This window comes from Penicillium subrubescens (genome assembly GCF_028828155.1).
Source record: "Penicillium subrubescens strain IBT 31985 chromosome Unknown utg000003l_segment0_segment0, whole genome shotgun sequence".
Classification (NCBI taxonomy): domain Eukaryota; kingdom Fungi; phylum Ascomycota; class Eurotiomycetes; order Eurotiales; family Aspergillaceae; genus Penicillium; species Penicillium subrubescens.
The window spans coordinates 1768062-1790341 of NW_026643153.1; the positions used below are offsets into that span (position 1 = coordinate 1768062).

Here is a 22280-nt window from a genome sequence, read left to right on the forward strand (position 1 = left end):
CCGCTTGAACCATGAAATCCGCTTTTCGCCCACACACGAAAAGAACTCGTGGGCGGTCGTAAAGCTATCAAGTCAACATCTTAACTTGAGAAGAAATGTGGCGGATCTCAAGACACTCACCAGACACATCAAAAGCTTTCCGCATCACAGAGCAGCGGAAAATACTCTCCGTATCTCAATTCCACCCTCGTCGACAAGAGATCCTGGTCGGATAATCAAGCTGTCACTAACGGCCAATAGCTTGGTTGATGCCACCAAGGATCTGCAGAATGCACCACATGTGATTGTGACGCCAATGGGGAATTGGTTGGTCAGAGGGGACTGCAGAGACAGTATTTACTACTGGAAGGACCGTGACATCCTGGGAGGTCATCCTGATACGCAAATTGTGCTCGTTCCATTTGGTCAGTTGAACGATTGGACTTGTGATCTACCGCCAGAACTTTGGAAGATCGCATTCGAGGGACTGGCACCCGGATGGTTTGACGGTGTCAGAAATATGCCACTTTACGATGTGCCCGAAACCCTGAGACATCCCATCGAGTCTAATATTGACAACTGGCTTATGGATACTCGGTGGTTCATGGACCAGAAACTGGACTTCATGGAGGGGCCGACAGCAGCCTACCTTCGACGAGAGAGATTTAGAACCTTGCATATGGATGGTGACAGTTGGACATCATTATATGGAGAGCAACTCCTAAAAGACCTTGCTACCAACCATACTATACCTACGAGGCATGATTTTGGTCTATTTAAGATTGTAGACAGAATCAGGGCTATGGTATTGTACCACCATCTGACACATACCGAGGGGATCTATTCTAGCTCGAAGGATGTCAAATTGGTGGAGACCTGGGATTCTGGAGCTTGGGTTCGAGCATGGCCGGATGGCATACCTCCATTGAGGACTTCCTCTCTCATTGACCTCGTGACGGAGGAAGAGTATGATGCCATTTGCCGCGAATACATATTTCTCAAATCACAAGTCAAAGACCTAAAGTCCGAACTTGCATGGTGGGGTATAAATACGGCATCGAAGGAATATCGGAGACAAAGGAAGAGGTATTGTCGCCTATGCCACAAGCGCCATTCCGCTTATCGAAGAATTTGTCTTTGGTGCAGGAAATATAATCGCGCAGAATGCCAGTCTTGCGCAAGAAATAAAAGCTACATGGAAAGACTAGATGCGGCCAGTCCTTGCTTCTAAAGGAAGGTTTTACCATGAAAAGACCTTATATTTGAACAATCTAAGGTGTCTTGGAGGCGATAGCTCGTGTTGGAGAAGCTTGATGGACCCCAAAGGCTTTGAGAATTGGCTGTTGCGAGATACCTGGTTTCCTCGATGGGCGTCACCACAATTGGCTAACATTTGCTGTGATGCCCATGTTTTGTCCACTGTGATTCACTTTACCACCATTGCCTCGGAAAGCGCTTGAGAATGATTGAATTGCACTTGGTCTAACTTCTAAGACGTGCTACTGGCAGCATGGCCCGAGGTATCAATTCGGGCACAGGGAATAGCGTAGCCTCCGCTAGGAAGATGTGGCGAACACAAGATACTATTGCAAGAATTGAAGAGATATCCATTGACCGTCAAACTCCTAGTATGGTACTCGTCCGTAAATGTTTGTTACAATATGACACATGAAATGCAGAAAGGTATCCGCGTCGCTTTTTAAATAACCAGTCTCTCGAAAGAGTATTTGCCAGCCGCCTTGCGTCGGAGATATCCAACCTCACGACTGGTACGAGCCTTGATCTCGCCAGTAGAGTTCAGAATCTTCGTACGCGAAACGTCCGCTGAAGGAGGCTTCAGGGACAACGGCAGAATCTTGCCACTCGCGTCCCCATCGAAGCCCTCCTCGCCCTCCTCGGGACGAGTAAACACCATGAGATCAGCACCGTTAAGCTTCTCATAGCGAATCAAGTGAGATGGCGCGTGAATGACGGAATCGTCGGTTTTGGCAACTGCATCCGTGGAAGTGGCTGAAGCATCGGCGACCTGATCAGCAAAGCGGAGATACTCGCGAAGGATGCCCTTGAGATAAGTGGCCTCCTCAACGCCGGCAAGTGCAGCAGAAACCTCGGACTTCATGTCAGAGATAAGCTCCATTTCACGGCTGGCTGAAGCTATCGCAGAATCGGGGTCATCATCGAGGTCGTTGGCGTTGGGGAGAGCAGAGATCCAGCCAGATGGTCCGACAGCGTCCACGGAAGCAGTAATCAGGTCAACAATGGTATTGAGAGAGAGAGAAGGCGTGATCTGGTCGAGGGTGATGGGGGTAGGGGGGTTTTCGCTGAAGCGGGAGGTATAGCCACCAGTAGCAAGGGAGAGGCGAAGATGGTGTACCATTGAGATAAGCTCCGCTCGAGACAGAATGGAGCGGAGTGACTTCACAACAGAGGGCAATGGCTGGGAATGAATCTTTTGAAGGGACCTATTCAGGCCCGTGAAGATATCTTTCAGACTGGCCACTTCACTTCCAAGGTGCCGAGTAAGCTCCTGGGTAGGCGTAGCAATGTCGCCGTTTGTGATTGCGCGAGCCGTCTCTTCTAGAACACCAGAATGCAAGCGTGCCTGATTCAAGAAGAACTTGAGCGCGTAAGCCAGTTCATCAGATGAAAGGAGTGCTGGGCCTCCAAGGACCTGGTTAACCTGCTTCAATGACGAGTCGGAGTCGATGAGAGCTTGAACAAAAGACCCGGTTGGGAATTGTTGTAGTATACGAGGCTTGCAAGCTCGCCGCAGTGCAATCTCGACGTTGTCCAAAGAAAGGTGTCCAATTCGAATGAGCCACTCACAAGTGACGGCAGGCCAAAGAACCACGCGCAACTGAGAGGAAGAGGATGCAGAAACCTTATCGGTGATGGGGGAATCTTGGACCGCGAAAATCTTGGACAGCAAGAAAAGGGTCGATTCAGGACTGACGTGCTCCTCCGGTAGCTCCTTTGGTGCCTCTGATGTGCCGAAGTAACCGAGAACCGCCTTGTCGAAGAGATCCGGCTTTAGTAGGTTAGTTGCTTCGTGAATTGCCTTGGTGAGTTGGCTCCACTTCTCAGCTTGCTCGGGGGATTTCAGATGCAGTGATGCCATGTTGTCAGTTCGGTGCTTCTTGGATGTATCCCATTGCGAAGCGGACGATCCGATACCCCGGCCAATGGCATCAATAAGAAGACCATCTCGTGAGCGCTTGAGAGACGGGCCAGACTGGCCATGTAGAGACGTAAGATCGAATGCAATCAGAGTATTGGCCTTCATAGCTATGGCCAGGCCAAGCTTAGCAAAGTAGCTGATAAAGATGGTGGGTCCATCCGCGTTCGACCCAGTATCCGAAATCACATCTCTCGCGGCGATGCTCCGCTGCACGGACTGGTACTGGGTATCATAGACCGCAATGAGCGATTCACTTGCTCCAATAACGCACTGGGGTGAAATCCGCATGATTGAAGTAAATTGCTCATCCAGAACAAACTGCGAGTTGACGCTGGGGGAATACTGGGATAGGTCGACGTTCACAAATCCATTCTCAAAAGAGAGCTGCAGACCGGCCGTTCCAGAGTGGAAGTTCCACTGCAGAAGACTGTTGCTGTTCACCTTGTCCAGCCCAGTTGGGTTGGGGATCTGAATCGTCTGGAGGTGTCTAAGCCGCTGGCTTTCTTCGACACCGCGGGAACCAGACTTGGAGTTGGCAGGGACGGAAAAGATTTGAACATTGACATCCTTCAACGCAATCGTATCTGCTTCCTTGGGGTGGGACACAACGAGCAAGATGGAGGGCTCATCAACACCCGCGGAGGGTGAGTCTCCGAAGGCAAGGGCGGCCAAGTCTTGTCTCCTTTTGAAAAGTCCCTTCTTTGCATCTTCAAGATCAATCAGAAAGCAAGAGTGAACCGTGTGAGTGGAGCAGACTTTGGCAATTTCACTGTGCTGAATACTCCAGTGCTGTGTCTTCAAGTCCGAGGACAATCGACGAACACGCCCATCGGTGTGGACAGCGAGGATATCAAATGGGTCGGTCTCGCTTTCATCTTCAGCGCTGAAAGGCACGATACCCACAAATGTCGTGGGGCTCTTGGAATCTGTGATAGTGGCGCTGGAGGACGAGATCACAGGCGCACTCGAACCGTTGCCGATCTCTTCCACGAAACACTTGATTTGGTGCTCGGGTTTCGTGACAGCGGTGTATGTTTGTCTCTTGACGGCCGACCTCTTGGAGAGCTTGCGGCGCACGGAGCAAGGACGACAAGAAAACGTGGACTGCGGCGGGACGGCGTAAGAGGTCACAAGCTTTGGCGTTTGAATCTAGAGAGAAAAAAAGCAAGTAAGCATATGGCGAGGTAGCATTTCTGCAGTATACGAGCAAGCACACATTGTAGATGTTGACGGCTTCGCCATCGACGGCGACCGCAAGTTCATAGCGCTTGCGCTTTTTAGCATCGGCAAGGCTATTCACGTCTCCGATGCGAGTCTTGCCGGTTGCGGCATGAAGGGGGCGCGGCAATTGCGCCAGGACAGATGGAGACTGCAAATCCATGACTGGTAGACAATCACAATCCCGACAAAGCCTTGGTTTGATCTCCCTTCAGGGCCTGTGTCGGTGAAGCTGCAAAGACATCTAATGGGGAAATCTGAAAAATTTTCGGGATAACAACGGGCCGGACCCACCTAGACACTAGGCCCAGTCCGGGTTAGCGTTTAATATACACGTTGATGTAATCGAGATGACATAAGCCAATTAGACGCGCCCGCGCATTTCGCGTCGGACGTGTTGCATTTGAGGATTGCAATATAGCCCGTTCGAGCTGAAGCCTTGACTTTCCAGCGTGGAGGGCATACTTGGTGACCGCTGGTGGCCTTGATACATTGGACCTAATATCCTTCACCGGCGGTCTCGTCTTTCCTTCATGACTCTTCAGCGCTCTCTCACATGGATACAGCTGTATCCAATCTACCTGTGGTCATGGGTCAAGGCGAACAGCCGGTAGTTCACCCTTTCTTCCGGAAAGGTATGGACAGCTAGCTGCCTCACTTGATATTTATCGAAGCTCACTTTGGTCTTAGATCTCGCAGTTTCGTCCCAACCTACGCCGTCACTCGACAATGCCTCTATAGCCTCGGCCGCAACTAGCAAACTGCCCCCGGACGTTTCTTCGCCCGCAATGACAACCTCCACCCCCAACCGTACCTCTCAGATGCCATTGCACTACTCTTTAGGCTTACCACAGACTCGCCTTTCGAATACATCAAGCCCAGATGAAGACCCGAATGCTGGCAGACGCAAGAGGCGGAAGACTGAGCGGAGCAAGCAATCCGAACATGACCAACCTCTACAAGCAGGCCTATCTGGCTGGCTCGGAGTGGAAGCCCCCGCTTCCATAGCTCCCAAATCATCGGAAATAAATGTGGAGTCTAGTACATCGTCCATGCCACCTCCATCAACCTCAGTGGAACCTCAGCCTGGCATTACGACTATTGAGAAAGAACCCGTATCTAAAGACACTACACCTCTGCAGGATGCCCCAACCAGGCCACAGAAAATTGTCAAGTTGAACACCAATGGCCGGTTACTCAGTTCGCCTCCTCTCAGCCCTCCTGGGACTTCTACGCTGAAGCGAGCAAGTCGCAAACGGGGCCAGACTCGCAAGGCAGAAAGCAAGATGGTGGTCATTAAATATGCACTCGCGAAAAAGGCGGATTTTGGGAAAACCATAGATGACATACTCAGCGGGCGTGTGAAACATAATGCCCCCTCTCTGTCTCCTGCTGTCCCCCTACGCCGTCCTGTACAACCGAAAATCAACGACAACAAACCGACTCATCCATTTTTCGTGAAGAAAGCGACCTCAAAACAACCGCCCGTTGGAAGCTGTGACCCCCAGTGCACCCCAAAAAGCCTAGACATCAAGGCAAACTCGGAATGCGAGCAGTCAAGAACCATCGAGAAGCCACTAAGAGCGCTATCATCTGGATTTGCGCGTCAAAAAAACAAGTTCCCCGAGTTGGTCCATCCTGTATGGCCACCTCGGGATTTCGTCCACGTCACAGATCTTGGCCCGTCTCAACTCGCTCAGGCGTCAATGGGGAACCTCGAGAATGACCACAAAAAGTCGAAATCGCCAACTGTAGTGGTGCCGGATAACGAAAATACCCTTCTTACCAGCACTGCATGGGCCCGGAAAGCCGCTAGCCTTGAGCTCCAATCTCTTGATAACTACAAACCAGCTCTACGCCTCCCAGGGCGCCATGTCGCCAGTGGCCGTGTGCTGCAGGCTGCTCTCGATAGCCAAATGTCTTGGTCGCTGCCTGGCCAACGCTCGTCTTGCGCTTCGTCTTTACCAGTGATCAAGAGACTTCACTCCTCTTTGCTTACATCCGTTTCCGCCTTCGATTGTGGAAAATATGAATCGCGACTCTGGGCTCACAAGTACAGCCCGACAAAGGCGGAAGATGTCCTTCAAGTTGGTCGGGAGGCTCGAATGCTTCGCGACTGGCTTCGTCACTTGAAAGTCAGCGCAGTCGATAGCGGCAAACAACCTAAAGATGGCGCCAAATCGAAGGCTAAACGCGATAGAAGGCGAAAGAAGCGCAAGGTTGACGTCGAGCTCGATGGGTTCATTGTCACAAGTGGAGAAGAAGCATCAGAAATGGATGCTCTTTCGGGCTCAGATGATGAGCTGGCGGGCGATGTTACTGTGTCAGCGCCAAAGACTCTCATTCGATCCGGAGACCTTGCCTTTCCGGGCCAGCATGGAGGCGAGAAAGGCCGACTGACCAATGCGATCCTCATCAGTGGCCCGCCAGGCTGCGGAAAAACAGCGTCAGTGTATGCGGTTGCCAAGGAGCTGGATTTTGAAGTCTTTGAACTCAATCCTGGCAGCCGCCGAAGTGCCAGAGACATGCTCGAGAAGGTCGGCGACATGACACAAAACCATCTTGTTCACCTTCTGAATGAAAAGGACGATTCCGCGTCCAAGCTCGATCAAGTCGCAGATGTTCATGCCAAGCAAAATAAACTGATGAGCTTCTTCAAAGGTCAGCCATCTAAATATAAAAATTCAAAACCCGCCAACGGTGCCAAAGCAAATTCGAGCCCTACCCCTGAGACTGAGTGCAAACACAGCCGTGAGCAGAAACAGTCATTGATTCTGCTGGAAGAGGCCGACCTTCTTTTTGAAGAAGATCGACAATTTTGGACTGGAGTTCTGACCCTCATTAGCCAGTCTAAACGGCCTATAATCATTACTTGCAACGATGAAAGTGTGGTTCCAGTTCAAGACATGTCTCTACACGCCATCTTGCGATATCAACGTCCCCCACTCAATCTTGCACTTGACTATTTGCTCTTGGTCGCCGCCCACGAAGGACACGCGTTGAAGAGAGATGCTGTCGACAAACTTTATAACGCATCTGGCATGGACATGCGTAGATCGCTGATGGATTTGAACTTCTGGTGCCAGATGGCTGTTGGGAGTGAAAAGGGAGGCTTGGATTGGATTCTTCCTATGTGGCCGCCTGGGGCTAATGTTGATCAAAATGGAGAACGGGTACGGGTTCTCAGTTTGAACACCTATCAGTCCTACATGGGATGGTTTAATCGTGATACATTCGGGGTCGATGATTCCCTGGTGAGAGAAGCACAGGCTCTGGAAAACACTTTCCAGTGGTGGCAGCTCAGCATCCAGGACGCTGAAGATGCAGCTGGTGCGAGTACCATGGAGCAATTACCTCCTCAACAACACCGATCAATGACTAAGCTCGAACAACTGGATTTGTTGAGCCGCGAAACTGACTACTTGGAGATGAGGAGCTCTCTCGACATTCTTTGCTCACGTTGTCCAATGGGCATGTTCGAGGTAAGTTGGGTCCTTCTCAAACTCTCCTTGAATAGTAGGTTAACCTTTCATTAGGACGTCCTTGATACCTCTGCTCCTCCTATCTCAGAATCCCATCGGACTAACTACACCGATGCTCACCTACTTTTGCAGGCTGACTTGCTTCCTGAACACCCCTCGCTAAGCGAGTCAATCAGCACGACATTCGGTTCATTAATCTCTCGAGTCTTCCGTCCGAAGGCCGAGGATATCGAATCTGCCGGTGCTAGCAGAATCTTCAATGGTTGGGCTCAGTCTGCGGCCCGACAAAGCGTCTCACCGTCGACAGCCAAAGGCTTCCGAAAGGTCTTTGAACCTATCATACGAGCGAATTATTCCACACCTCTAGCAGTCGGCCGAGCTGCCCCGTCTTTCGAAAATGGCCTCGCCCCCATTACTGAGGACATTGCTCCCTACGTGCGCGCGATCCTGGTCTTCGATGGGCGCCTGAAAGAATATAGAGACAACCTATTTGCGGCCTGGTCACAAGGACAGGGAGGCACTGGAGACAAACGAATGCGGAAAACCCGTGCCAGTCGGGCAGCCCTGGAAGGAGGCAACAAGGCTTCGACTCGCAAGGAAAGGTGGTTTCCAGATGATACGAATTACTACGGGATCCAAGGCACTGGACGACCCGAGTGGCAGCAGATCTTGTTTGATATGGGCTATTTCCACGTCCAGCCTGTAGCTGAGTCGGCTGAAGGGAGCAGTGAATCTCCCTCCGGCGACCAAACTTGATGGTTTGTTATAGTGATTTACTCAAACGACTGATCTAGGATGAGATGCTACGATAATTATCAATATCCCTTACGAACAAACTTCAAACCAATGTAAATTTCTATTTCAGAAGACCTCAATTTCTAGAAGAATTTCAAATCGACCTCTAGCCCTTTTCATTCATCGTCTGCTTAAGGCAGAGGTTGCCGAACCGCAGGCACGTACTAATCATTGTCAGCTTATCCTAAGACCCTATATACACCACGTTCTGGAAGTATTGCTCTGCTCACTGGAAAAATCTGAACTTTTTCAAGGTCCCACAACCCGCTCGTGGCATAGATATCCTTATTGATGATGTTTCGCACCTCTTCGGCGTTTTCAGCCGCGTATACAACGACGCTTCCCAGAAACTGAGCATCTTTGCCTTCCTCGGGATGTTGCTCGAAAATTGTACCTGCGAACATGGCCAATGTCAGTGAGACTGGTGACTTCTGGGCATTTACAGAAGATTCGACTGACCTCCGTCCACGAGCTTTCCCTGGGCAATCAAGGGTTGAATTCCTTCGTAGTGCCCACTGTTACTTTTCGTCAGTATAGATTGCAAATAGAAAGTCTTCACCATCATTGCCAAACTCACCCTTTAACTTGTTTTCTCAAAGCCAGAACATTGGGTCGATCAGGTAGGATACAGAGAAACTCCCTTTTCTTGCCTGTTGTCGTTGCCATTGATCTTGATATCGCGCGAATCGATTGAGAAAATCTATTCATGGCCATGGCGTTGCGAATGATGAAAATTGCAGATTAAACATTATGTAAAGCAGAATTTCTAGAAGGAAGTGCCCTGGCGTACTATATAGTAAGTTGATGACGAGTTGTTTAGTTTCGTTGACTGTGCGATAAGAACGGTCGGAGCCAGCTCCCGACGTTTGATAAGTCATTTTCGGTTTGGTAAGATGTCGATGCCCCATAATGGAGTTGGCTCATGGTGCGTCTACCTAGACTGGAATGAGCCAGATGGTCTTGCGGTGTGCTAAGCAGGCATCTAAGCGAACCGTGTTGACATTATGCAAGGAAGGAAGCTGGCTGGCAATCTTTAGTCATTCGGAAACTACGCACATCGCTCAAAACCGAAGAAGATTAGTTGAAGCTTCTATCTTTACTGTTTACAGAAATCACACGTCTATTTCACATTGTGCTTGGTAGCATCCAGCTTGGTCAATAGTTCGCTCTTAGGAACTTCTTCACTCCACTTCTTACGCGGTCTCTCAAACGTTGATGTAATTCGCCCATAGGAGATACCACCCAATTGCCCAACAGGCCGCAGTTTTTCAACGTCAATGTGACTGTAATCCGCATTCGCAGAGCCCTCTTTCACCCAGAAACGTGTGGCCTTGATCAAAACGTTGGCTGCAATGCTCATGCCTGGTTGTTGGTGATCACTGAACTCCTTGATGTCGACCACCTTGCCTTCAATGCTAAAGACAGACTCCGCCACTCGGGAAGGTCTGACTGTGGTTGATGGTACTTCATGAAGACCTGAAACGTCCCATTCGGATACTCCATAGGGGGCATCAATCGAAGTAGCATTGACAGCCTCGATCATGTTCTCTGAAACCGTGTTGATGACGCACTCGCCGGTTTCTTTGATATTGCGATATGTGTCCTTCACGCGACCCGGACGGGAGGAAAAGCCAACAATGAACATTGGCGGATCATGATCAACGACCTGGAAGTAGCTGAATGGCGAGAGATTTTTCTGTCCGTCAGCACTGACGGTGCTGATAAAACCGACTGGCCGTGGCGCAATACCAGAGACAAGTAGGCGGTAGTTGTTGATCATGGGCCGATCAGCCGCATAAGGGTCAATCTCATGGTGCTGTTGAGCCAAGCTCTTTCCATTGTCAGGAACCCCATCTCCATATTTCCATTGAGGAAGGGGTGATTTTGTGACTTCGATTGGTTTTTTGTGATCAAAGTCTGGACGTTTCGCTTCCGTTTCTTCAAAATTCCCAACTTCCTGGATGATCTTGTAGTTGTTCTGGGCCGTCAAGACGTCGTCCTTTTCTGCGACTGCCGCCGCGGATGAGCTCATTCGGATACTTTGCAGTCCTTGATTCCTAATCTGATACTGAGGGCGAATAAGGTTACAGGACCTAGTCCGGTCTAAGCCAGCTGCACCTCAAACGGGGGTGATTGGAAACTTACTGCCGGGACAGGAAACGTAAAAGGGTATTTGTTGGAAGCATTTCGACTCCTATGTTTGACTTTCTCTTACAGGACGAATATCCAGGTTTTGGTCCCTTTTTGTTTGCTTGGAAATCAAGAGACTAAAAAGTTGAGTGACGAACAAAAAAAAGTCGGGTATCTATCCCGATTTCGGGTGTCTATCCCGATTTCGGGAACTCAACCGACTTTTTATTGGATACCCAAGGCGAGTTCTGGCGGTATAGACGAGTCTACAAAGAAAGGCACAAAAAGGCTCCAAGTTGCTGGCTGGATTTGAGATTGAAACGTAGGTCAGCTCGTAGTGACTACAGTGACAAAATATTTGTCTCATCTATTTCTGCTATACTTCGTTCCAGAACTAGACATGTGTCGATCATGGGCTATACCCCAGGACCTGGATTTTGCGGGCTTCAAGCAGACTAGCAGCCAATGAATAGCGAAAAAAGAGTTCGTAATCCTGAAAAAAAAAAAAAAAACATCAAGAATAATTAGACACTCAATAGATCGGATGCATAAATGATCTGATTCAGTGTTTATTCAGCTGTATGCGGTTGCGTGCTATCGGCAACCTAACGATATGCCGAACGGCTGGAAGTTTTGGAGCCGATGAGTTTACTGGCGCCGTGCAAATAGAAGAGGATGGTGGCCAAGATCACATTTTGATCTAGCTCATTTAGTATTTTTAGCTCTTTTCGACAATCAATTCTCAACATGCTGCCTCGCGGGGTTTCATCCCAAATTTCACGCGCTGCACACACCTCGCGAGTGCTGCGTAAGACACGGCTTTTCCATAGGAGATTTCCAATTGCCTTAAGGATTTCTTGTATATCTGCAACTCCTCAGCAGGCAGTGAGTTGTACCCCCTGTTTTGTTTTCTCGATCATTTTCGCTTTCGTATCCTCGCTATGGTGCAGATACCGTCGTTCGCGTGCCCACGATGGCAGAGTCAATCACCGAAGGAACCCTTACGCAATTCAGCAAACAAGTCGGAGATTTCGTTGAACAAGATGAGGAGCTTGCGACTATTGAAACAGACAAAATTGATGTGTCTGTGAATGCTCCTCATTTCGGAATCATCAAGCGGTTACTCGTTCCGAAGGGGATACATTTACTGTCGATCAATCTATCGCAGAGCTTCGACCGGAAAAGAAGCCTTCCGCAGATGGAGCAAAGAACGATGCACATGATAGCTCTACATTGCCTTCAGATCGTTCTGAGCCCTAAATTCAGGAGGTGGAAGCCCCTGTAGCTCCAGTGATTACAGAATCGTCCACCTCGATGGCAACTGAACCAAACAACAAGAAAGTCGAGGCCAACTGAAAGCAAACTGCAGCAAGCACAAATGATAGCTCGCGGCAGCAAGGCCAAAGTCCCAAGAACGAGCGAGGAGAGAACAGGGTACGTCTTGGACCATTTTCGATACTTTCTACCCTTGGTCCACGAAGCAAAACTAATGAGGCTCATCATCCAGGTAAAAATGACCCGCATCCGACAAAAGACAGCACAACACCTCAAAGAGTCACAAAACAAAGCAGCATTCCTGACAACATTCAACGAAGTCGACATGTCCAAGATCATCAAATTCCGAAAGAAAAACAAGGATAGGATTTTGGAAAAGCACGGTGTCAAGCTAGGCTTCATGGGAGCCATGGCCAAGGCGTCTGTCCTCGCCCTTAAGGAGATACCAGCGGTCAATGCATCCGTTGAGAACAGTGATACCATTGTCTACCGGGATTATGTCGATCTCAGTGTCGCTGCCTCCATTCCAGAGGGCCTTGTCACGCCTGTACTCAGGAATATTGAATCGATGAGTATTGTTGAGATCGAGAAGGGTATCTCGGAGCTTGTCGCAAAGGTGAATCCCTCTTCGAATATCGATCTTGGTGAACATGAACTGACTTTCTTGCAAAGGCCCGAGATGGGAAATTGACAATGGAGGATCTTATGGGTGGAAGCTTTACTATCAGCAACAGCGGTATTTGGGGATCCCTATTTGGCACTTCAATTATCAATATGCCGCAGACCGCAGTCTTGGGGACGTACGGTATCTTGGATCGGCCAGCTGCTGTCAACGGACGGGCTGAAATTCGGCCCGTGAGTTATTGATCTGCAACTCAAGCGGCGATACTTCTTGTCTTATCGAAATGGGTACTGACTATAATGTGGCAGATGATGTATATCGCACTGACATATGAACATAGGATTCTTGACGGTCGCGAGGCTGTCAGGTTCCTGAACACAGTCAATAATAACCTCGAGCGACCTGAGAGTATGCTTTGGGGCTAGCTTGTTGATATGGTAATCACCCAGTTTGTGATATAGGACTCAATACTATCATGCCCGTTGAAAAATGAAAAATCCGGGCCCTTGGGAATAAACCTCTTAACCTAGTTTTGGGTGGGGGTGAGGGAGCCAGATTTTTAGATACAAGGAGTGTATAGCTATACCATGACAGCAGGGCCCGACAACTCTAAGCTCTTCCAGTTCCGAGATAAGAACTCTGTCAACAACATAGGTAACATTTCCCTCGCTAAAGCAGTCCATCCCGAATTTGTAGCTAGCAACAAGTATCTCAGTACTATAGGCGACTCAAGGCCAGTCTATATTTACGAGATAGAGCATCTTCCTAGAACTCCTCATTAATAGCGCGTATTCCTCTAGAGGATATACCCCGACAGCGTAACACTATCAAGGACTTTGCAAGGTACTTATAGCAATACTTTTATTTTATTTACATAAGCTAATATTTAAGAACAGGTTCTTTGCACAGTCGTAGAACAACGACCTACGGCTATACTTAGATACAACTGCGAACTTACTTATAGAGTTTCAATCAAATTTTGATCTTCTTACTCGAAACCTACTATCTCGCTTTACACCGAACTTAGACATAGCCCGCAAGGAGCTCCCCTCTCTCTTTTCTAAAGCCCTTCCCTACGTGCTTAGCTACAGTGACCTTAACATAATAAATCTCCTCGTTAATCCCAAAACTAGAAATATTACAGGGATTATCGACTAGGCTGAATCAAGGATTCTGTCTTTCGGCTTCGCTCTTTTCGGGCTTAAGAATTTTTTAGGTCGGATAGATTCAGAAGGGTAGCACTACTACGATCGCTACCGTGAACTTAAGAGCCTATTCTAGTAAACCCTTCGAGAGAAGGCCTATAATTTCTCTAACGCTAACTTATATTTGATTCGTGCTACGAGGATAGCCGGATTCTTCTACTATTACGGATTTAATTTTGATAAGAAAGGCGCAGTGCAAAGTGTGCGGATAGACTAGCCGGATAGTTCACTTATATAAGGGAAATCGAGGATCCCTCAAGCGAAGCAGTGCGCTCCCCGCGCTCCCCTACCCTCCCACTAACACATAAGATACGTGAGCTATACTGACATTCTTTTGGCGATCAGGAATAGACTTTGAAGACGACGGGTCAACAGAAGATGACATTGAATACAACGAATTCGATGACTCCGATCAAGAAGAATGGTGGAAGGAAGATGAGAGCAGAGATGATAGCGAAGAAATGGATTGTGAACAGGACATTGAAGAGCACGAGTATGCCGCCTCCGGTGACCCGGCACGAACGCTGAAGATTCGGCTCTTTTTGACCGACAAACAAGTAGGCGGGTCCAAATGGATGAAAAACTTTGTCGCCAAATGCACTTGCGATGGCGTCGCTGTCGCAACTGCTCATGAGAACAGGACCTCTTGTACGAATTTATTCGAATCGGTGCAGTCAAACGATACATCGGACTTTGAGATATCCATAGCTAGAACAAAGCTCATTCCCTTCCCCCCTCTCCTCTAATGTGTGGTCAACGCTCTGGTTTCTCATCATTAGAAAATGTTTTGTCTTCTGAGCCCGACGCGAGCTGGCTACCATCATGCATGTCGATGCAGAGAACCGCATCACCAAACAACCGAATACTCGAGCTCATTGGGGATCTAGTGATCGGTAGTTGTTGGTAACCGTGACGTTGTATTCCTTGGGGCGAGTCCATGATATGCGTCCCAATTGTAATTCCAAGGGCACGATACCACCTTCTTTTGCATCCACTTCAGTATGGTCCAACCATCATGATCGGCCAGATTGTGTGGGCAGTAAGCCCTCGGCGGGGTAAAGGGAAGGGGGGGGGGGGTTGTGGTTGGACGTACTAATGGAACACCCCGGGACTGCACGACTCCAAATACCGCCACCACCTCCTGGTGCTTCTCTCCAAGCCCTGACTCTGTCTGTCACACTCTGCTGCTGACCCTCATCTTGAAACCTCCGTACCCTCGATATGCCGCCCATAAACATAACTGTCGAGCAACTACTCGACATCGAGGACGCTTTGGTTTCCGACGAAAATCCCGCGCGCGATGACGGCGTCTTCGACTATGAGCGCTGCGCCAGATTGCATAACTACCTGGTTGCATACGGCTGGATGGCCCTCCACGGACGAGATACGCCCGACCTCACAGCGTTAGCCGAAGAGAAAAGGTTCTTCAGCGACGAATGGAACCCAGATGCAGACCGTGATATCCTGGATCCGTCGCTTAACGCTTGGCTGGATAGGATCTACGATCCTACGCATGAACTTTTCTTCTGGGTCGGTGGACTTTCGATGGAATCCTGTGACGAGACTTTTCAGTTCGATGAAAACGACCGTGAAGATGAAGAAATTGCGCGATTTATTGTGATCTATCGTACCTCGTCTAATGCATACTCCCAAACTATGGGGGTTGTCTACGACCAGCAGCTCCATAGGGTCTCATTTCCTTTAACTATCGGATCTACTGAAAATATCGAGCCTATCAACGAACATGAGGAGATGTGGTTTCCATTCGAGACCCTTCTAACGCAGTGGATCCATCTGATTCGTCTTGGTAAGGTAGTCCCCTGACTATCGCGAGAGGACAGGCCTCGGCACCGAGCTCAGGAGGGATTATGGTCGTGGCTTCCCTACTGCGATGCCCAAGTTGATAATACTGTTACTGCGATTGAGCGCTATGTAGTCGCGGTCGAATCTCGAATGCCCGCCGACTCACTTATGCCTACGACTGGGACTCTCTTCACAGATGAAGAACTAGATACGGCATCTGTACCGCAGGAATGCTTTATTCGTTTGGTTCTAACACGGATGAAGTCCCCGCGTTTCAAATTTATCGCACCTGGGCTTCAGGTTCCACATGATAAGGATGAATTCGCGAGGCGCCAGAGCTTTACTCGTATATCTTTCGACGAGGGAACCATACCAGCAGTCTTGATTTTTGCCGCAGGACAAACTGTCGACTTAAACATGGAACTAGAAAGGCTATTCTTCTTCGAACGTCATTATGAAGATGTGGCTTTAACCCCGGGGACTCCAATATTGACAGGATTATATAGCGAGCCTACATTCCGGAGTTGGTTTGAGCCAGAGGAGGCAGGTGTTAGAAATAGATTGTGGGTCACGTGGCCGCCAAGCGGGCGGAGCGGCCCCACTCGTAGCTATCTAGACCTCTTCGCCCTTAGCAATTTCATCCTCCTTACACTCTCGTCAACCTTCCAGTGTGCACTGTAGCCTATCTCCAACAGCAGGATTCCGCCTTGTGCTTCCGTTTGCACTAGGGAATATTTCCCATGGTGATGGGGCGCGAGTGAGCGATGGCCCAATTCCGCCGGGCACGTTCGCGTACCTTTTCCAACATGGCTGCCATCATCCCTTTGGAGGTGAGCACCGCTCGCAGAGGATGGAAAGGCTATTCGACCATTGGACCGAACTGATCGAAAGTGGTGTATGGAAAGTGGGTAAAGAGGGTGTGGAAGGAGGTATTGAAACGTTCCGCGATGCAGACAGTGGCGCTTGGAGAGATTACTGGATTCCACCAGACTGGTAGCGTGAGGCATTCGGGATTTCATGTCATATCAAATTGAACGAACTTTGAGCACTATCTGTAACGCATCTAAACAACACAAGAACCACTATAGCAATTTGCGCCAGAGCAGTAAGCACTAGAGTTCCCGCAATATCCACTGACAGAACAACAATCGCCAAACAATGATCCTGGATATGTTTTGTTGCCGGCGAAATTAGGGCCGCACTCGCCATTAGTGGATGTATACCCAGAGATTGAACACGCCCCTGAGTAGCAGGTAAGGGGACTGCAGTAGTCATTCGTGCTACCACAGTATCCACTTATAGAGCAACAACTACCAAACTGTGTCCCAGTGCATATTTTGTTACCAGCAAAGAGGGGTCCACATTCACCGTTCGTCGAGGGGCCTCCATTATCAGTGGCACAGTTCCCAGCGTAACAATGCCACAGAAATTAGTTCCATTCATCCGCAAAGTGCCGTTATATCGTCTACGTCGCATTCCCCACTGTGACCACTACTGGCGCCAGGTCCCCCAGCAGGGCCCACTCCATCTACCTCGCCTTTATATGTCACAGATGCGCTTCGAACAAATCAAGCGCTTTTTATATATTGCGCGGCCTTATAGCGCTAATAATCAGCAGCAAGGTGGTAAACGCTGGTGGTATAAGCTAGAACCTCTAGCTTGTTACAGGTCAATCGAAAAGGAGATCAATTCGGTACCAAGGACGAAAGTATTAAGACTGGGGAAAGAAGGAAGGAAAGATCTATCTGGTGGGGGAAGTTGATAAACCCAAACATCCCCATCCGGCCATGTTTGCTCTCGCCACTAGTCTTGATATCATATCGACCAACTTATCAACCATCCTTCCAATCCTGCCGTCTTCAACCGTCTATGAGACGATGATTCGCTGCTTTGGCCGCTCTAAACATACCATTTAGATGCCTAATAAGCTAATTAAGCAAGGGTATAAGATCTTCGCCCTAGCAGAGCGTGGCTATATTTGGACGTTTACAAGGAGTAGCCGTTTCTGGGGTATCGTGGACCTTTCTCGCTGGCGTGATATCAGCCCTACCAGCTCTACGGTGCCGGAGATGATCCGCAGGCTTCCTGGGCTTAGCGGGGTTATTAGCCAGGCCAGTAGCTACGCTTCCGGCCAATCTTCTGACCAAACCTGTGCCCAAACCAGCGGTCAAACCAGCGGCTACATCGAATCTTATACATTTCTCGCATCGGCTACTAGCCACGCTGCTAGCCACGCTACCAGCCAATCCAGTAGCCAATCCAGTGGCCAATCCAGTGGCCAAACCACGCCCTACACGGTCTACATGGGCAGTTACTTCTCTACGGTTGGCCTATTCAAAGCGCTGCGAGATATACGATGTGGCGCATGTGGCACTACACGTAAATCAAGCGGGATTCCCTCTTACCTGGCCGAGCTTAAAGACCATATCAAATCTATCCCCTGGGGTAAATTATATGCATCTGAGGCTGAGGGGGTTCTCTGTCTCGTATGGCAGGATAATAATATAACACTACTACTATCTACTATCCATTGGCCATATCACTATGTAAAGGCCGAGAGGAAGCGGCCAGCAGCTACCTCTACCAACGCAGCTATCGCGCGTGCTCCCTTTGGTAATAATTTCAAGGAGGAATTAAATATCCCTAAGGTTATTAACGATTATAACCGTTATATGGATGGTGCGGGTATCGCAAATCAGTAGCGGGCTACTTGCGAGATTCGCCTAAGGACTATGCGTACTTGGTTCCCACTATTCTTCTTCTTTCTTGATGCGGCTTTTTTTAATGCATATTTGCATTCAATGTATCGCTAAGAAGCAGCAGCTAGCTAGGCCTCTTAGACAGCTAGAGTTCCGCGAGAAGCTATATCAAGAGCTATTCCAATTTGCAGCTCAGACACCGCCACCACCACGAGAGCGATCACAGCCAATCCAGCAGATTGAGGTAAGATGCCACCAGCGAATTAGCTTATGACAGTGCCCACGGCACTGCTGGCACAGGAAGCGAAGAGAGAAGAGGGAGACTGAGTCAATTGATCTATCTAGAACAGGAAGACGAAGACGACTAGAAGAAGAAGAAGAAGAAGAAGAAGAAGAAGAAGAAGAAGAAGAAGAAGAAGAAGAAGAAGAAGAAGAAGAAGAAGAAGAAGAAGAAGAAGAAGAAGAAGAAGAAGAAGAAGAAGAAGAAGAAGAAGAAGAAGAAGAAGAAGAAGAAGAAGCAGACAGGAAGGGAAGAAGGCCTATAGAGGCCTAAAGCACAAAGGGAACGAACAGGCCTGGTCCTGGCAGGAAATCCCCGGCCTGCCTCACGCAGGGCCAAAGAAGACGACAAACCCTGCAAACCCTCGAGGTCAAAGGGATCGAGTCATCAGCTTAGATAGGCGAAGCACCTGTGTGTGGTGTCAATACATGAGAGAGAGAGGTAAAAGAGGTCAGCACGCCTCGCGAGGGAAATCTAGTTGTAGAGAGTGTAGCGTAGCTCTCTATTTGAAAGGGCGATGTTGGGATGAATTCCACAGTTCAGATTGATTATATGTATTTCTAGTTGGGGTTTAGTGCTTATTAAATTACACGATTTCTACGTTACTATTATGTTACGGAGCCTAGCCAATACATAGTAGTGCACCATCAAAATACGCTAGGAATTGCGCTAAACATTCTTCCCAGATACAGCCAAGGGATAACGGTCATCCTACAGTAGGCCTAACTCGAGTTAGACAGGTAGAGGCCCGCCAATAGTGTTGCGCTGCGGAGGTGGTTTAGTCCCCGCTTCCAGTCCAGTAAGGAGGGATCCCATTGGCTCACTGCGCTCATTTGCCAGTTGAGGTGGGTCACTGTTTGGATACAACCACCGCAGTGAATAACCGAGAACCTATCAAGACCCTCTCACTAAGGCCCCACTTCTCAAATCCGCGGAGATAAGCCATGGATAATTGAACAACGACTTAGTTTGGCTGGTTGTCAAGTACGATGGGCTTAATTCCGTGGAAGAGGAGTGGCTTAATACTGCAAGTTCCTACTGACAACAATTATAAAAATGATATCTTAGGGGCTATATATACTTTATTGTCAGGCTGGATAGCACTGTTATCCAAAATCTCAGGTTCCTGTAACATCTACATCATGACTGCCTTTCAGACAATCCTGATTGTTGGAGCCACTTCAGGAATTGGTGAGGAACTTGCACGCCAATACCACGCACGAGGCAAGAATGTAATCGTCTCGGGCCGCCGAACGGCGAGACTAGATACTTTAGCAGCTCAGCTACCCGGAGTGGGCATTATCCAGGTATGCAACTCTACGGCGCTTGATCTACTTCCGCATTGACATACAATAAGATGGATATACAAGACCTGGGCGCTTTACCCAGGCAGATCGATGAAGCATTCATCACATTTCCCGCAATTGATGCTGTCATTGTCAATGCCGGTATCCAGATACTACTAGATTACACCGCCGACAACGCCTCCACCATCGGATACCCGACCACGGCGGATATCACCAAAGAGATCACGACCAACCTCACCGGTCCGACGGTCCTCGCACGCTGTGTCATCGAACACTTCCGTGTTTCGCGACCAAGCCAGGCCAGCCTTCTAGCCTTTGTCACGTCAGGCCTAGGCCTGGTCCCGGTCACTATGTTACCGATTTACTGCGCTACGAAATCGGCGCTGCATTATTTCACTGTTATCTTGCGAAATCAACTCAAGAATACTGCCATCAGCGTTGTGGAAATTCTCCCGCCGTACGTGAAGACCGAATTGGATGTGGCGCACGCTGATGAGATGGCGAAACGTCTTGGTGGGAAGAAGCCACAGGGGATGTCTGTGAAGGAATATGTTGCAAGTGTTGTAAGAGGGTTGGAGGTCACGGAGATGGATGGGAAGATCCAGAAATATGTTGCGGAGGGGATGCCCCGAGCTGCGGTCGAAGCATGGGTTCAGGCTGTTGGTCCCATGGCTCAGATGTTGCACACGGATTTGTGAACCATTCGGTTGATGGGGGAATGTCAGGGTCAAAACGAACCCCTGCCTGCAATGGAAGTTCCTGGCCAAGAAGGCTAAGATATGCCGTCTCGAAACTGTCACCTTGAACAAACGAGTCCCAGACGTCCTGGTGAAGGCGCATATTAGTGGCCATTTCCATTCTACCAAGTGTAGATATGCGCACCCAATTAACGTCACTCATTTCTATACCCTCACTTTCCGTGCAGTTAATATTAAGATTGAGACTTGACTCAGAACGAGTCGTAGACTGAGCACTGATATGGGAGCTTTCTCCGCAGCTGAATGGTACTCCCGGTTCAAGGGCTGATAATCTATCGTCTAGCAAAGACAACCTCGGACGCAGTTGCCCCATGATTTTGTCGAGTACGTTTGCCACCTTGCCCGCCTCGTGATGCTCGTTCGATAGATGTTTCCATATGGCGTGCGAGGTGTTCAGAGCTTGAAACAGCTTTTGGTCCTTCGTATTTGCAGATAGGAGGTCCTCTCGCTTTGTTTTTGTTCGGTACTGGAGATATAGGCAGAGTACCATCGCAGCAAGGGTAAAATTCATGCCCTCAGGGGGAATGGCATACCTAAAGTTGGGGTTCAGATACCCGCCTGGTTGAGACTCCTTGTAGATCATGGTTTGATGGCTCAGCAAGACCATCGATGAATCAACGCATCGTTGCTCTGAGACAGCATATTTTGAATCCGTCCTCGCCTCGCGCAGATATCGCCGATGAAGTACAGATACGATTTGGTGGTAGAGTGTGTCCAACTGGACCTTTTGGAGGACCAGATATGGTGGGTCATTGTGCGCATTCTCCCAGTTATTGAGTCGCAGATATGCTGGGATCATCGCGTACACCTGAGCAAGGTCTCTATCAAGCTGCAGAACAACCTCGTAGGGCTCCTCGTGTATGGAGTTCAACGATTCAACAATTCGCTTCATCACACCTAATATATCGTTTTTTACAAGCATGTACCCCAATGGAACATGCTGCGAAAACGGTCGCGAGGGTGGTAACTCAGACATTGCATCGTCAATGTCTGTGTCGAGCAGGTTGCGTGGCGCCTCAGTATCCCCGTCTCCTGTCCGGATGGCAGCTGGCATTCCTAGATGAAAGGATGAGAGTGTGTCAATCTGGCATATTATAGTCCAGATCCGACGGCGCATTTCTCCTTGGAAAGGTGTCATATTGGAGAAATGAGATGGATCACGGTGCAGGCCTAGTCGCATTGCAATGCGCACAATAGCGCCGATGTCTGGGATCAGACCAGCCCCCCAGTCCTCCCGGTTAGAGAATCCGAACACACAGCGGGCGATCATAACTTGAAGGGTCTGCATATTGGCTTTGTTTGCACCGATTCGCGTTATGCATTGACCGGAACGGGCATGATAAAGTGTGGCAAGCGTCCCGGACAAGCCTATGTAGTCGTCGCTTGCTGCAGGAAGGAAATAGATCGCCAGACTGAAGATGGCATAGAGAAGTCCCAGCCATGATAGCGAAGTTAACGACGGGTTCTTCCAGTGTTCCTGGTACTATTGAGTCAGCAACCATCAACCATTCCGAGGAGCAAGGCCACAAACTTCTTTCATGAACGTCGA

General features: G+C 49.1%; 10 protein-coding genes across 10 annotated transcripts; 6 read left to right on the top strand and 4 right to left on the bottom strand.

The window, feature by feature from the left end:
- Positions 1-1678: 1678 nt before the first annotated feature.
- On the bottom strand, positions 1679-4538 carry N7473_004668 (uncharacterized protein; the record flags this gene model as incomplete). The annotated part of the gene is made up of 2 exons (XM_057150608.1): positions 1679-4306; positions 4374-4538. The coding sequence occupies 2 exons, from the start codon at positions 4536-4538 to the stop codon at positions 1679-1681; spliced, it is 2793 nt and encodes a 930-aa protein (XP_057010718.1).
- A 426-nt stretch (positions 4539-4964) lies between these two features.
- On the top strand, positions 4965-8613 carry N7473_004669 (uncharacterized protein; the record flags this gene model as incomplete). The annotated part of the gene is made up of 3 exons (XM_057150609.1): positions 4965-5010; positions 5066-7857; positions 7912-8613. The coding sequence occupies 3 exons, from the start codon at positions 4965-4967 to the stop codon at positions 8611-8613; spliced, it is 3540 nt and encodes a 1179-aa protein (XP_057010719.1).
- Positions 8614-8783: 170 nt separating this feature from the next.
- Positions 8784-9318, bottom strand: N7473_004670 (YciI family protein; the record flags this gene model as incomplete). The annotated part of the gene is made up of 4 exons (XM_057150610.1): positions 8784-8816; positions 8883-9046; positions 9112-9167; positions 9230-9318. 4 exons carry the CDS (start codon positions 9316-9318, stop codon positions 8784-8786), a joined length of 342 nt encoding a protein of 113 aa, XP_057010720.1.
- Positions 9319-9772: 454 nt separating this feature from the next.
- On the bottom strand, positions 9773-10684 carry N7473_004671 (flavin reductase family protein; the record flags this gene model as incomplete). Its single annotated transcript, XM_057150611.1, has 1 exon — positions 9773-10684. One exon carries the CDS (start codon positions 10682-10684, stop codon positions 9773-9775), a length of 912 nt encoding a protein of 303 aa, XP_057010721.1.
- Positions 10685-11755: 1071 nt separating this feature from the next.
- N7473_004672 (uncharacterized protein) lies at positions 11756-13104 on the top strand (the record flags this gene model as incomplete). Its single annotated transcript, XM_057150612.1, has 4 exons — positions 11756-12063; positions 12121-12673; positions 12730-12912; positions 12988-13104. The coding sequence occupies 4 exons, from the start codon at positions 11756-11758 to the stop codon at positions 13102-13104; spliced, it is 1161 nt and encodes a 386-aa protein (XP_057010722.1).
- A 162-nt stretch (positions 13105-13266) lies between these two features.
- Positions 13267-13837, top strand: N7473_004673 (uncharacterized protein; the record flags this gene model as incomplete). Its single annotated transcript, XM_057150613.1, has 2 exons — positions 13267-13416; positions 13595-13837. The coding sequence occupies 2 exons, from the start codon at positions 13267-13269 to the stop codon at positions 13835-13837; spliced, it is 393 nt and encodes a 130-aa protein (XP_057010723.1).
- Positions 13838-15105: 1268 nt separating this feature from the next.
- Positions 15106-16684, top strand: N7473_004674 (uncharacterized protein; the record flags this gene model as incomplete). The annotated part of the gene is given in 3 exon segments (XM_057150614.1): positions 15106-15691; positions 15719-16343; positions 16357-16684. 3 exon segments carry the CDS (start codon positions 15106-15108, stop codon positions 16682-16684), a joined length of 1539 nt encoding a protein of 512 aa, XP_057010724.1.
- A 919-nt stretch (positions 16685-17603) lies between these two features.
- On the top strand, positions 17604-18389 carry N7473_004675 (uncharacterized protein; the record flags this gene model as incomplete). Its single annotated transcript, XM_057150615.1, has 1 exon — positions 17604-18389. One exon carries the CDS (start codon positions 17604-17606, stop codon positions 18387-18389), a length of 786 nt encoding a protein of 261 aa, XP_057010725.1.
- A 1419-nt stretch (positions 18390-19808) lies between these two features.
- Positions 19809-20671, top strand: N7473_004676 (putative short chain dehydrogenase; the record flags this gene model as incomplete). The annotated part of the gene is made up of 2 exons (XM_057150616.1): positions 19809-19973; positions 20024-20671. 2 exons carry the CDS (start codon positions 19809-19811, stop codon positions 20669-20671), a joined length of 813 nt encoding a protein of 270 aa, XP_057010726.1.
- A 29-nt stretch (positions 20672-20700) lies between these two features.
- Positions 20701-22019, bottom strand: N7473_004677 (uncharacterized protein; the record flags this gene model as incomplete). Its single annotated transcript, XM_057150617.1, has 3 exons — positions 20701-20717; positions 20774-20798; positions 20856-22019. The coding sequence occupies 3 exons, from the start codon at positions 22017-22019 to the stop codon at positions 20701-20703; spliced, it is 1206 nt and encodes a 401-aa protein (XP_057010727.1).
- Positions 22020-22280: the final 261 nt, after the last annotated feature.